Here is a 13,261-nt window from a genome sequence, read left to right on the forward strand (position 1 = left end):
TTTATGGTTGTGAGTTGTGACAACGCTAGGCAAAATCACATCACTATATGCCCTTGTCCCTTTTTTTCACTTCTTAGCAATTGCTTCTTTTCGCTTACATTCTTTCTTTAACGCTAAGATTGGGTGTTCTGTCAAAATCTTTCACCCCTAGATGCAGACTCTGGGTCGTTTTTGTCTGTTGTTTGTTACTTACTCTGTTCTCGAGTTGTACCACAGGTTTCTTCGGATTTTTCTGGGGTTGTTTGTATGGATTTTTCTTCCACTTTGAAGTTCTTTGCTCAGGTCAGTGAGATTGGATGTGGGTTTTTGCTTCTCGGGTCCTTCTCTCGGGTGTTCAATGTTTTTGGGATGATTTGATTTTCGGGTTCTGTATGAAGATCCTACATCTCGGTTGGCATTCTGGGGGTTTGATTCGCTATCTTTTTGAATTCGGAGGAAAAACCAGAAATCGACCTCTGGAAAATAGCGTTGGTGAGGAATTTGACTCTAAGATTCTGTCTCTCAAGTGTAGCCCATTGAAATCCTCTCAGAATCCAAACTCATCGAACAAAAGCAACTTTTGCGTTGGGGAAGATAAAGATAATCTTAACGGCGATGTTAGTCCCACGGGTTTGGGGAAGAGAAGGGTGATCATGATAAAGAAGTTCTTGATGAAGATGATGTGTTCGACGTAATGATTCTGAGGAAGTTGGTGAAGATTGAAAGGCAGCGAGCAATTACAGCCTATGCAGAACTTGAAAAGGAAAGAACAGCATCATCCTCAGCAGCAGATGAAGCTATGGCCATGATTCTTCGTCTTCAGAGTGAGAAGAGTCAGTGGAGATCCAATCCAATCAATACCGTAGAGTGGTTGAGCAGAAACAAGAGTATGATCAAAATGTCATTGAATCACTGCGTTTGATCATTAAGGAACAGGAATCCGAGAGGGTTCTGTCACAAGATCGATTGAGGATTTATAGGGAGAAACTGAGCCAACTTATAAGTGAAGATGAAATAGATCAACTGGACAGGATCCATGACTGTGGGGACTTTTTGGATCTTTCTGCTGAGGATGGTGATGATGATCCAAATGGTTCAGATTCACTAATTAGCTCTCTTGAAATGGATTCACAGGAAGACATTGTAAGTTCTGAACGTTGCTAATTTGCTCTGCAGAAACGCTTTCACGCGTGTTTTTCCCCTTCTAATACGCTTTTGTTTCAAAATTGTATATTTGTAATTAACTTGTTATCCATAATCTAATTTTAATAATATCAAAGGCTGATACACACGTGTATAGTCTCTTTCTTATTTATCTGTGATTATGGATTAACCTTAGCGTTCAATTTGCTATTGATAGTTTAATATTGTGAATGTGAAGCATTTCAAGGATCTTATGCTTGTACGATGATAACTGACAATGCTTTGCAAACATCGGATTGTTTCAGTTTGGTTCGATTTAGTTCTTAAACGCGAGAAATTAATTTACATCTCTAATGGACATAGTGATTTACATTTAGTTGATTTCTTAATGTAAATCTGTGAATTAAAAATTTCTCTTGTTGGAGATTATGATACCAATTTTCAGGGTCTTGACTCAGGATTTTGTTGCTTCACTACATTCCAATAGTCAGCCACCCTTTTTGTCTTAGCCCTTTGTAGTATTTTCATTTTGTTGCCAAGTAAGAGTTCATCTTTGCATTTGTAATACTCGTACAGGATGTGGATAGCACTTCAAATTTTCCTTTAAGCACTCTATATATCTTGTCTTGTAATGTTCGTACCAACTCGTCTTGGATCTATTTGAATACTTTTCTGGTGTCATATTTAATCGCTGTATTTGAGTACTTTCTATAGAGAAACAGGTTTATGATCAACTTTTAACAAAGCAAAATTGCCTTGTAGGCTAACATTAAGCCGTTAATACCTATCTTTCTTTCTTTTTTTAAAAAAAAAAAACTTCCAACAAAAACCCTTGTTAAAGTTGTGAGGCTAGACAGAGACATCAGAAAACATGAACAGGGGAGAAAGATATAATAGTTGAGTTTTGAAAAGTTTTAAAAAGAAGAGTGTGATGGTGAGTTTGGGTTAGGTAAGATGATGTGTAACGGCTCACCTCACCTTTTAAAGAGGAGTTATAGCTATGCCTAAAATCCATACGATTTTAAAAGCTATATAACCTTACCCTTCTTATTCGGCGATTTAACTCTATCTGAAAATATTTAATGAGAAAATCGGTGACAGTCTTGTAGAAAACATATTTGGTCAGTCGGCAAAAAAAAAAAAAAACATATTTGGTCAATAAAATGTTTTCTTAATTTAATGGGCATGTGTTTTTTAATAGAAAAACCTTAAAGCAGCTTGCCATTTTTTTGTTTATAAAAAAGGCTACAACAGATCAATAGCCAATGCCACTAAAGCTTTATAAATTAAAAAGTTGTAGGGGAAGAAACTTTCTTTAAAGAGGTGCTAATAATGACACGGGGTATTTCTGTGGTGAAAAAGTTCAAAAAAAAAAAACATTCTGATTTTCACGTTGTGGGGTTCTTAGCCGGTAGACTGGTCCCTTCAAGAAAGAAAATGGTATTTTCACGGAATTGGATTCTCTTCGTTGTTTTATGGCTCACTTACATTCCACTGCCTAATCCATACCATTCAATAAAAGTTCTGATGGAGAAGAACTCACTTTCTTGTAGGGAATGGCGCGGATTAGGCAGCGAAGGAGAAATGGACCCTGAGGCAGTGGAGTGGAGAGAATCTGGTTCCATATTTTCACCTCATATAATTCTGAATTTTTTTTGCATGTCTATAGTTGAAAGCAACCGTAAAAATAATTAATATTACAAGAGGACTATTAAAAGAATTATTATATTTTATTTTCAATCTCACCTAATAAAATAAGGCTTCTTGATATTGTTGTTGTTTGAGATAATATATTATATAGAGCCTGAAAAATAAGTGATACTATTCATAGTTCATAAATAGCATAGCATGTTCGGATTTTCATACTATATACATTTTATTACGGTAAAAGTTTTTTTGAAAAAAGTCATAATATGTCTAGCTACGAAATTAGTTCTAGTCTTCTCACTGTTTGATGCTCTAGTTAAAATAGAAACAACATGAGGGACATGCAGGCCTAAAGAAAGAGAAAAAGAAAATGAGAGGCGTGTTTTTAAGGTAGATGTTATAATGAGAACATAATCCCATGTAACATGTACTTTCAATCTTCACACAATGTCTATGGGCAGACCTATATAACCTCAACATCGGTACTTACAGCAAAAGGCAGAAATCTGAAGCAGATGACTCGTTGACTAACTAGGACCAAACTGAACCTCCTACCCTTCAAGTGAGAAGTAATGTCAACTTCCCTACTGCAATTTACACCGCACATATCATATCTGAATCTGGAGTTGTTCACTTAAACTTAAGTACTGGTGTTTCAGAGTTCTGCAATTCTTGCACCTTGGGAATGACATGAACAATTTTGCCCGTGTTTTCTTGATCTATCGTCCTCTTTGGCCTATAACAATATTTTCGCACATTTACAGTTTTAACATTCTTCTGCTCTATTTTTGGATGATGACAGGTTGTGATCTTCTGTTCTGATGAATTCGAAGTATTGATCATCTTCTCTGGTTCTCCACCTGACGTCTCATTTTTCTTCACAGAAACTTCCACAGCAACAGACTGGTTTTTCGCTTTCAGTGCTTCGCACGCAGCCTTATGCAACCTCCCGTGCAAGTGACAATTCAAGTCAGCCTCGGAAGTTGTTCTCACCTGGCATATGGCACAAGTCCACTCTTTCTGAAATTCATTAGATGAAGAAATATGAGGAGATGCTCGACCTTCTGTGTATTTTGCCACCATTCCTTCAGTTTTTGATATGTTAGATAAGGAGATCTTATTTGATCTGGGGCTGCACACGCTGTATTAGTCTGTGGCATAAAGGTGAAGATCTGGAGGGGAAAAAAAGAAACAAACAAACTGATAAGATAGAAAGCAAACACATTTTAAGCGAATAAGTATACTTCCTGGGCTAGGAAGTGTGAAAGGGCTGTAATCATAGTGGTGCGGAAAATCAAACATCTGATGTGTAGAAGGGTTGAACACAGTGAACCCAAGTAAGGAAATGTCTACAACACTTGACGCATACAAATCCATTGACAAATGGACCGATATGGATTATCACAAACATTCCCTTATGAGGTTCACTGTGTTCAACCCTTCCGCATGCTAAAGGTTTGGTTTTCTATGCATTAAATATACTTATGGGGAAGTTAACTTCTCAGGAAGTAAAAAAAATGAATCAAGTGAAACCTCAGCCTTTTCTCGTTGTAGTTTTTAAACTGAGCGTTGGTTACTCATGCGTACAAGAAAAAAGAAATTCATCACCAAGTACACTTTTTAAGCTAGATACACATACACAAGAGTGAATTACACAGCCTCCCTAGTTTTGCTGTAGTTAATTGTATAGACTTTTCTTCTCATTCCAAAATCTATATAGACTTCTCTTAAAAACTAAATAAAATAAAAAGATAAAACACACAAAGCTCTTGAGCTCTAATTTTTGCAAAAATTATATAAAGGTCTCTTCTCCTTTGAAAGGGTTTTTGCACATTTTGAAAATAAATTAGAGGTTCATGTAACATCAAAAATCCAAGAAAAATCTATATAATTCACTCTCTGTTTCAGGGAAAATGTGTGTAAATTTTGACAGCAAAAAGAAGGTTTATGTAATTTTAGCAAAAGTCATTAGTGTTATAAAGCTTCTTGCTAATTACTCACACTCCTCACGACTTCTCTCTCACTTAGAGAGTACTTAGCAGAGCATTGAATTTAAAACCTTTTGCTAATCACTCATGAGCTGATCATGTCCTGTTTTCCCCCCCAATAAGATTTGTTAGCTGTTCGTTATCACTTGGTTTCCACTTATTTCTATTATTTTTCAGGCAATCAAAGGGACGGTAAAAAATCCCATCAACTATAAGTATAAAGAAACCTAATATATTTGCAAATAACCAGCTTTAGCATGAGTTGGAGTAAAAAGATACATAGCGGTTCCATAGGGAAAACCAACCCTGTTTCTTTTAGTTGAAAATGATAAGAAATCTTACTGGCTTGCCATTGGGGATTTCCTCTTTTTCAATCATCTCCAAGTCTTTTATGTCTTTCTGTTCCAAGGGAAGCCTTACTTTATTTGTCTGCGCAAGGACAATAAGGTTGGAAGATACGCTCCTTCACAAGATTATAAACGATCTTTCATGGTTTTGTGTCAACTAAAAGAGATATAATATCAGCCGGGAAAAAAAAAGTTTCATCTCTTTCATGTTTAAAACTGGCAATAACACAAGAAGAATTGCATGAGAAATTCACCTGCTGTGCTTCACTCTTCTCTATGGTACGAACCGTTTTTTCCGTTCCCGTGTCAAGATTTTGTGCTGTGTTCTTCAATATAAGAAAAGGATATTAGGCAATTTAAGTGAACGGGGTAGTGAGTACAATTGAACTCAAACCGCACATTTATAGAATAAAGTGAGCATCCCTTGCTTTCCTAAAACACATTTGAGAGTGGATTTGATATAACCATTTTAACCCAAGCATCTCGAATTTTGAGTGACATATAAGATGCATAACATGACAGCATTTTACAAACACCTCTTTCTGTTATGTTTTACAGGATATAAATGCGTGACAAGAATCAAATGAAAAATTCACCTGCTGCGTGTCATTCTTCTCTGCAGTTGGAGCGGCCTTTTTCGCTTCAACTTCAAGGTTTTGCTGTGTGTTCTATAGTAGAAGGAAAGAATAATTGCCTCAGCTATTCAGTAATCAAGATTTACAAATCACGTACGCAAATTGAGTGACTGGTGGTGGGCAATGTTTAATTCAAACAACCCATTTATACATAAATCAGAATTATGCATATATAGACCACAAAAACTGGCTTTCCTGAAGCATTTTTAGGTGGGATCTGCAATGTTATAGTATGCTACTTCCCAAAATAACAAGAGGCATAGAAAGACACACGTTCAAATCATACCACTTTTAGCTGTGTTATCTTTTGTAATATAAAATACCAATAGTACGATTTTCTCGAAAACTTTCTATTGTCATACCTAACACAAAAAATATGAAATAACAATGCACCAAACATCTAACCCTATGTTACAGCAGAGAATACCTTTAGCCTTTGCACTCGTATCCATGTATACACCTAATATATGTGGTGTTTTTTTTTTTTTTTACCTTGCAAGCAATGAGTTTCTCTAAGGCCCCAGTTCCATTCTCTGTTATATATTTCTCAGCCAGCATTAGAAAGTCTTCTTTCTCCACAAAGACCCTTTTCCAGTTCCTGAATTTTCTTATGGCTACACGGGGATTCATGTAGATGCACGACCGAATGAGCTGATTGTATACATGAGAAGATCTTCCAAAGTCCGGTATCACAAGGCAAACAACGATCATTAGCTTCATGTAATACCAATACTGAAACCTGATATTGAACATGAGGACGCAAGTAACGATCATTAGCTTCATGACATTAGTTTGTTCCTTTTGTCCAAAGTGTCATTAGTCATTCCCTATATTGTATGTATGTAGCTTTTTAGCAAAAGATACAGAACAGAGAATTTACCATTGGAGAAGCTTCAGAAAAGCATAGTCGAAGAGGTATATCAATGAGAGAAGGATCCAATAAGAGATCAAATTCCGAGTGTCTGAATTGTTATCATTCTCAATTGCTCGGACGGAAGCACATCTTCAACCACGTCACACCACCATCATAAGCAATCAAAACAGCATAACTATCAGTGAAATAACGGTTCGAAGGGAAAACGTCGGTGCTTTTTTTTTTTTTTTTGGGAATATGCTATTGGATTGCCAGGTATAATTACGACAAAAAGCATGAGCATCTTCAGAAGTCAATAAATGATAAACCTGTCCATATGTTATAACTTTTATTAGAGAATACATTAAGTACTTGAAAGATTTTTAAGCAGACTGGGTTTAAAGAAAATAGATAGACCGAACCAAACTGAAAAATAAAATAATCATGTCAGAACAGAAACTCCACAGAAAAATATATTTGAATATATCTAAAACGCTTATTTAATACTCTCCATTAGCTGATCGTGTTTTTTTAAATACTAGAACACACACACACACCCACACACACTGAGCGAACGAGAGAGGGAGGGAGAGACTTACAGAGGATAACCCAGAGCAAGAACGGGCCTATACATACAAACAACACAGAGTCAGTAATATAAAGAGTGAAAGGAAACAAAGCTTGTCAAATAGATCCACTTTAACTTTCCATAGGCACAGAGATCGTTTAGTATTTAGAACGTTGAACTGCTAATGTGAAGGGCAAAAGTTACAACAAATGATCAAATGTGATCAGAAGCAGAAATGTCGCATCCTTAGAAATCGACCAAGGGAGACATCATATACAAGAATATATAAACGCAAACGTACATACCATGAAAGAAAATCAATGCATTTAAGGAGGTGTATGAGAAGCCACAAAGAAGCCATGTGAGATTGAAGCAATATTTTCTGCTATTGTGGGGAGGTTGAATCGCGAGAGAGTTGTGAAGAAGACTTGACGGAGAAGGAAACGGCGGAGAGGAGGGAGAATAAAGTCCGCGTGGGAAGAGCGAAAAGTCAAGGAGGAGCTATTAGGGTTGGCGGCAAGGGGGCAAGTGGCAAGTGGGGCTTTGCTCATCTCGTGGGCCCGCATGGAGTCGGGTATATGTAATGTAAAGACAATTTTTGTTCATATTTGATATTTCTTATTTGCATTTAATAATTTTTAACTTTTTTATTTTTAAATTTCTAAACTTTTTAAAAGAAAAAAATTGGACTCATTTGTTCTTTCCGTTCTGCAATCATGATTTGTCGTTACGACATAACCAATACTTGTGTGATACACAAGTAATAAAATTAAGACTTTTTTTTTCTCAGTACATGTATCTTGTTATTGAAGACAATCCAGCAATGATGCAAATCTTAATTTGTTAGTCATCCGGTCCTTAATATAAGATCTATTTAACTAATTTAATTAGATTATAAGCTAATTAACTATAATAAATATGACATGTTTTTCCTAAAATACCTTAATCATCTTCATTATATCCTCATTCCTTCTCATATTTAGTTATGGTTGAGGGAGTAACAATAGGGGTGATTTGGAAAAAATTGATAGACATAAAAAATAGGTCTTATATTTAGAATCAAAACTAACTTCACAATTAGATCATATATTAAGAAACAGAAGAGTATATTATAAGAGGCTAATTCCTTCTACTACGCATAACCTTATTAGTTAATATGACTAAAGTTGATGATATGACTTGCGCAAACTAATTCGACCCATGAAAAAATATGAGTTAGATTGGCAAGATGGCAGCTCCGTTTGAAGCATGCTGAAAAACTTGGGTCGCTCTACCTTAGGTTGGCCTGCTTTTCTTTTAAAAAAAAAATTACAATTTTTTGTTGTTTATGTCAATTTGAATGAAAAGTTATCGTTTTGAACTTATTTTTCATATATTCTTTTTTATGTCAATAACATGATTTGATGTTCAATTTGTCAATTTTTTATTATATAATTTTTATACGGATCGAATAATTATGTGCGGTATTATTGTATCTTCATATTTGTAAGTTTTGGGATAATTTAATCATATAACTTTATGAAAATATATAACAATTTGAATTTAGATTATAAAAATTTGTAATTTAATTAAAAAATTATGGGTTTTTAAAAAAAAAAAAAAAAAAAGGAAGAAGAAGAAGGGAGAAGTGGATGGGCCTATAGCGGGAGGTTGGAAATTTTCATCTCACCAGAAGATGGGTTGATTTTGGTTTGGCCTACCCTTCCAACCCGCCCTGCCTCTACAATTAACAGCTAATAATCTATTAAGAGTACCTTCAAAACGAAAGAGTGCATAAATATACATATATATATATATATGAAGTTTGAGAACAACAACAATTTTATTAATATGAAACAAATATAAACTTATAAGCCTAATTGAATCCGCATTCTCATTATACATACCATGAGAATGCCGCGCTAATAAGATGATGGGCTGCTCAAGGGACAAAGCAAGATAAATAGCAAGTATATATTCATTTCATAATCTGTCTTTGCAATGACACATTGGGTTTCAAATTCTCCCCATCGCTACAAATCTCAGTATAATAATCAAGTTCTAACCCCAAACAACCTTTGGCACACGGGCTTAAACTTCAAAACGTACATATTATAATCAAAACTTAATGGCATGTCCTACATGAACACATACATTTACTTCTAAAGCAGAAGACTCATTTACTAGCTTGGACCACTAAGTAATTGACCCTTTTTTTTTTTGAATTAGAGAAGTTGACACCAACTACTTGAGGTTAAACGGAATTGAACCCACAACCTCCTACTTACAAGGGAGCTTTTATATGACTAGACTACAAGGCCATTGCCCATGGGCAGTAAGTAATTGAATTTGAGCCAAGTGCTTGCTACCTTGCAAGTGAGAAGCCAAGTCACCTACACTAGTGCATTTTACATTGCACATATCACATCTTAATCTGGAACTGTTCATTCCAATCGATGTTCCTACGTCCTTCTGCAATTCTTGCACCTTGGTGGTATTGGCATCAACGTCTTTGTTTTTATTCTGCTGACTAATATTGATAGTTTCAACATTCTTATGCTCCATTTTTGGATGATGACTGTTTGTGGTATTCTGTTCTAATGCACTTGGCGTATAGATTATCATCTCCTCTTCTCCAGTGGACTCATCATTCTTCTTCACCGGAACTTTCTCAGCAACAAGCTGGCTTTTTGCGTTCAGTGCTTCACAAGCAGCCTTATGCTTCTTTCCTTTCAGGTGGGAATTCAAACTACCTTCAGAATATATTTTCAATTGACATATTTTACAAGTCCACATTTTCTGTACATCTTTAGATGCAGAAACCTGAGAAGATGCTCCACTTCCTGTGTCTGTCACTTCGGTTCCTTTAGTTTTCCCGTTCAGTGCTTCACAAGCAGCCATATGCTTTCTTCCTTGCAGGTGGGAATTCAAACTAGCTTCAGAAAATATTCTCAATTGACATATTTTACAAGTCCACATCGTCTGTACATCTTTACATGCAGAAACCTGAGAAGATGCTCCTCTTCCTGTGTCTATCACCGGCATTCCTTTAGTTTTTGTATTCAGTGCTTCACAAGCAGCCTTATGCTTTCTTCCTTGCAGGTGGGAATTCAAATTAGCTTCAGAAGGCATTGTCAGCTGGCATATGGCACAAGTCCATTCTTTCTGTACATTCTCAGATGCAGAAATCTGAGGATTATATGTTCCATGTTCGGTGTCTGCTGCCATTTTTTCGGTTTTCGCCATGGCAGATAAAATGCTTTCATTTGATTTGAGTCTTTCCAAGGCGCTATTAACCTGAAATGTTGAAAACTTGGCATTGAGGTATAGATTAGCGAAAATAATCAACTTTGTTCTCTGCTGTTTTTTTAATTCCCTAGCTTCTTTTCTGGCAATCACAAGGAAACTGGAAAAAACTCACAACAAATGTAAGTATTATCAGACCTAGGCTATTTGCAAATAACCAACTTTAGCATGACTTAGTTTTTTTTTTTTGGAAGGGGGGGGGGGCGCTGTTCTTTTCCCCTTTTTACTTGAAAATGGTATGAAATCTTACTTGCTTGCCTTCAGGAACTTGCTCTTTTTCAATCATCTCCAAATCTTTGGCGTCTTTCTGTTCCATGAGAAGCCTTCCTCCATTTGTCTGCACAAAGACAATAAGGTTGGACGATAAGCTCCTTCATGTATGAAATACTCCAACCCAGAAAAGGTTTCAGTTCTTTCATGTTTGAAGCTGGCTATAAAAGGGCAAGAATTGCATAAGAAATTCATCTGTTCCATTTCATTCTTCCTGGTGGTTGGAACTGTTCTTATTGGTTCGGTATTAAGACTTTCTGCTGTGGTCCTTTATAGAAGAAAAGGTTCATTGGCTTAATTCTTCAGTGATCAGGATTCACATAAATATAAAATACGTAGGCAACTCAAATGAAAGAGGGACCGAACTCAACCCACACATCCATCAAGATTCACATAAAAATTCGCCTTCAGGATCTCATTCTTCTCCGCAGTTGGAACTGATTTTCTTGTTTCTGCATTGAGACTTTTCTCTATGTTCTACAATAAAAGAAGATGATTATTCAGTAGTCAAGAATCACAAAACAAGTAAGCAACTTGAATGAGATTGGTGGTGGGTACTTCTGAACTCAAACAAGCTATCTATACATTAAAACCAGCATGCATCCCTTTAAAGAAACCATTTGGTGTACTATTTTCAACTCAGGCATCTCGAACTTCAGGTGGTATCTAAGATGCCAGTGTTTCGGTATACCAGCATCCGTACAACCTAAGCATCGCAATTAAAAAGAGGCATAGGACAAACCCCCTTCAAACCACATCACTTTTAGCTTTGTTAGCTTTTATAAACTACTGAAATGTCTGCTTTCCATGAACACTTTTGACAGCCATACCTAAGATGAAAATCTTAATAACAGCCAGATGTAGTTCCATGCATTGCATAGAGTCTGAAAAACGATATACACTATAAGCAGCTAATGAATAGCACGTGATATATATATATGGCGATTTTCATACCTTGCTAGCAATGAGTTGCTCTAAGACTTCAGTTCCATTTCGTGTTATATACTTCTCAGCCTGCATTGTAAAGTCTTCTTTCTTGACAAATATGTTCTTCCAGTTCCTGAATCTGCTTATGACTGCTTGAGGATTCATGTGGATGCATGATTGAACGAAGTGATTATAGACATAAGCAGATCTTCCAAAATCCGGAATCACAAAGAAGGCGACCATGATTAGCTTCATGTAATGCCAATACTGAAACCTGATGTTGAAAATGAGGATGGAAAAGTAAGATTGGTTCAGAACCTGAATGAATCTGATATCACAGTTCATGCAATTTTAACTGCAGATGATATGATCCAATTAGTAAAATATGATAAAAGGAAGAACAGCAACCATTTTGTTCAGTTCAATGGCCATGTGTTTTTGTTAAATGAGAGAGAGTAAATGGTTTACCATTGAAGAAGCTTGAGGAAAGGATACTCAAAGAGGTATATCAGTGAGAGAAGAATCCAATAAGAGATCAAATTCCGAGTGTCCGAATGGCTATCATGCTCAATTGCTTCAATGGAAGCATAACTTTGACCATAAAAACACCATCATCGTAATTCATAAACAACAAAAACAGCATCACTATCACTGAAACAATAATAGTTTAAAGGAAACATAGAATTATGATAAATGCAAGAACGCTTTTTCAGAGTTGCACCAAAACAGAGTCAGAGAGACACTTACAGAGGATAACCCAAAGCAAGCACGGGCCTGTAAATGAGAACAACACAGAATCAGTAATCAAAAAGCGTGAGGAGAAAAAGAGGGTTTGATAGACCCAGACCCATTTTCTAACTTTTCATAGTTAAAGAGGGAGACCATTGAGTGCTTAGGACATCGAACGAATAATGTGAACATACGGGCAAAGATTACAGATTATGGAATCTGATCAGAAGAAGAAAATGTGCAGCCATAGAAAAGAAGCAAAGGAGGGATATACAAGAGATGCATACCATGAAAGAAAATCAATGCATTTAAGAAGGAGTGTGAGGAACCAGAAAGAAGCCATGTTGGATCGGAGCTGATTTTTTTTTTTTTTTTCCTTCTTGTTTTCGCACTGTGATGAGGTTAATTCTGCAGAGAGATGTGAAGAATAAAGGTGAAGTAAGGAATCATGAAGAAGACTTAACGAAGAAGGAAAAGTCAGAGAAGGAGGGAGGAAAAAAGAGAAAGTCGTTGTGGGAAGTGGGAAAGTCAGTTTACTGTTGAAGGACAGTAGCTAGCACACGTCTATTTGAAGGAACCAGTTTCAGTGCTCTTCCCTATGATGAGCACTATAAGCTCATCGGATTTGAATAATTCATATCTCATTTTAATGGTTTAGATTTGATTTCCTTTTTATTTTTATTTAGTTAAAATAATTATTTTAATATGTATAGAATCTAAAATAGTAATGATTTCTTAACTATTATTCTTTCAAAAAAATAATTTTCTCTATTTAAAAATAGTTAATTAAAGATTTTAAATCTGGACCGTTCAAATCAAATATAGACGGTTCAGATTTGATGAGCTTATGGTGCTCATCAAAGCACCGAAACTGGTTCCCTATTTAGAAT

General features: G+C 35.9%; 2 protein-coding genes and 1 pseudogene across 2 annotated transcripts; 1 reads left to right on the plus strand and 2 right to left on the minus strand.

Annotated features, from left to right (window-relative positions):
• Window positions 1-48: 48 nt before the first annotated feature.
• Window positions 49-1,230, plus strand: LOC114731851 (probable myosin-binding protein 5; annotated as a pseudogene).
• A 2,169-nt stretch (window positions 1,231-3,399) lies between these two features.
• Window positions 3,400-7,605, minus strand: LOC114731850 (uncharacterized). The gene is made up of 9 exons (XM_028919095.1): window positions 7,466-7,605; window positions 7,192-7,218; window positions 6,620-6,742; window positions 6,232-6,478; window positions 5,701-5,772; window positions 5,359-5,430; window positions 5,100-5,186; window positions 3,831-3,941; window positions 3,400-3,762 (listed from the first exon to the last, which is right to left on the minus strand). Exons 1-9 carry the CDS (start codon window positions 7,519-7,521, stop codon window positions 3,400-3,402), a joined length of 1,158 nt encoding a protein of 385 aa, XP_028774928.1. The 5' UTR covers window positions 7,522-7,605.
• A 1,832-nt stretch (window positions 7,606-9,437) lies between these two features.
• Window positions 9,438-12,732, minus strand: LOC114731849 (uncharacterized). Its single transcript, XM_028919094.1, has 7 exons — window positions 12,659-12,732; window positions 12,390-12,416; window positions 12,111-12,233; window positions 11,670-11,916; window positions 11,091-11,192; window positions 10,696-10,782; window positions 9,438-10,436 (listed from the first exon to the last, which is right to left on the minus strand). Exons 1-7 carry the CDS (start codon window positions 12,712-12,714, stop codon window positions 9,438-9,440), a joined length of 1,641 nt encoding a protein of 546 aa, XP_028774927.1. The 5' UTR covers window positions 12,715-12,732.
• Between the last annotated feature and the right edge of the window lie 529 nt (window positions 12,733-13,261).

Source organism: Neltuma alba, unplaced genomic scaffold (genome assembly GCF_004799145.2).
Source record: "Neltuma alba isolate B1F8T4 unplaced genomic scaffold, ASM479914v2 tig00012852_pilon, whole genome shotgun sequence".
In the NCBI taxonomy this organism is placed as follows: Eukaryota; Viridiplantae; Streptophyta; class Magnoliopsida; order Fabales; family Fabaceae; genus Neltuma; species Neltuma alba.

Coding starts and splice junctions, on each gene's coding strand:
- LOC114731850 (XM_028919095.1), bottom strand. CDS start 7,521: ATGGCTTCTTTGTGGCTTCTCATACACCTCCTTAAATGCATTGATTTT. Junction 7,219..7,465: donor TGCATTGATTTTCTTTCATG/GTATGTACGTTT, acceptor TTGTATGTATAG/GCCCGTTCTTGCTCTGGGTT. Junction 5,773..6,231: donor AGAAACTCATTGCTTGCAAG/GTAAAAAAAAAA, acceptor CTTCTACTATAG/AACACACAGCAAAACCTTGA.
- LOC114731849 (XM_028919094.1), bottom strand. CDS start 12,714: ATGGCTTCTTTCTGGTTCCTCACACTCCTTCTTAAATGCATTGATTTT. Junction 11,917..12,110: donor TTCCTCAAGCTTCTTCAATG/GTAAACCATTTA, acceptor TTTCAACATCAG/GTTTCAGTATTGGCATTACA. Junction 10,783..11,090: donor ATGTGAATCTTGATGGATGT/GTGGGTTGAGTT, acceptor GTCTTTGTGCAG/ACAAATGGAGGAAGGCTTCT.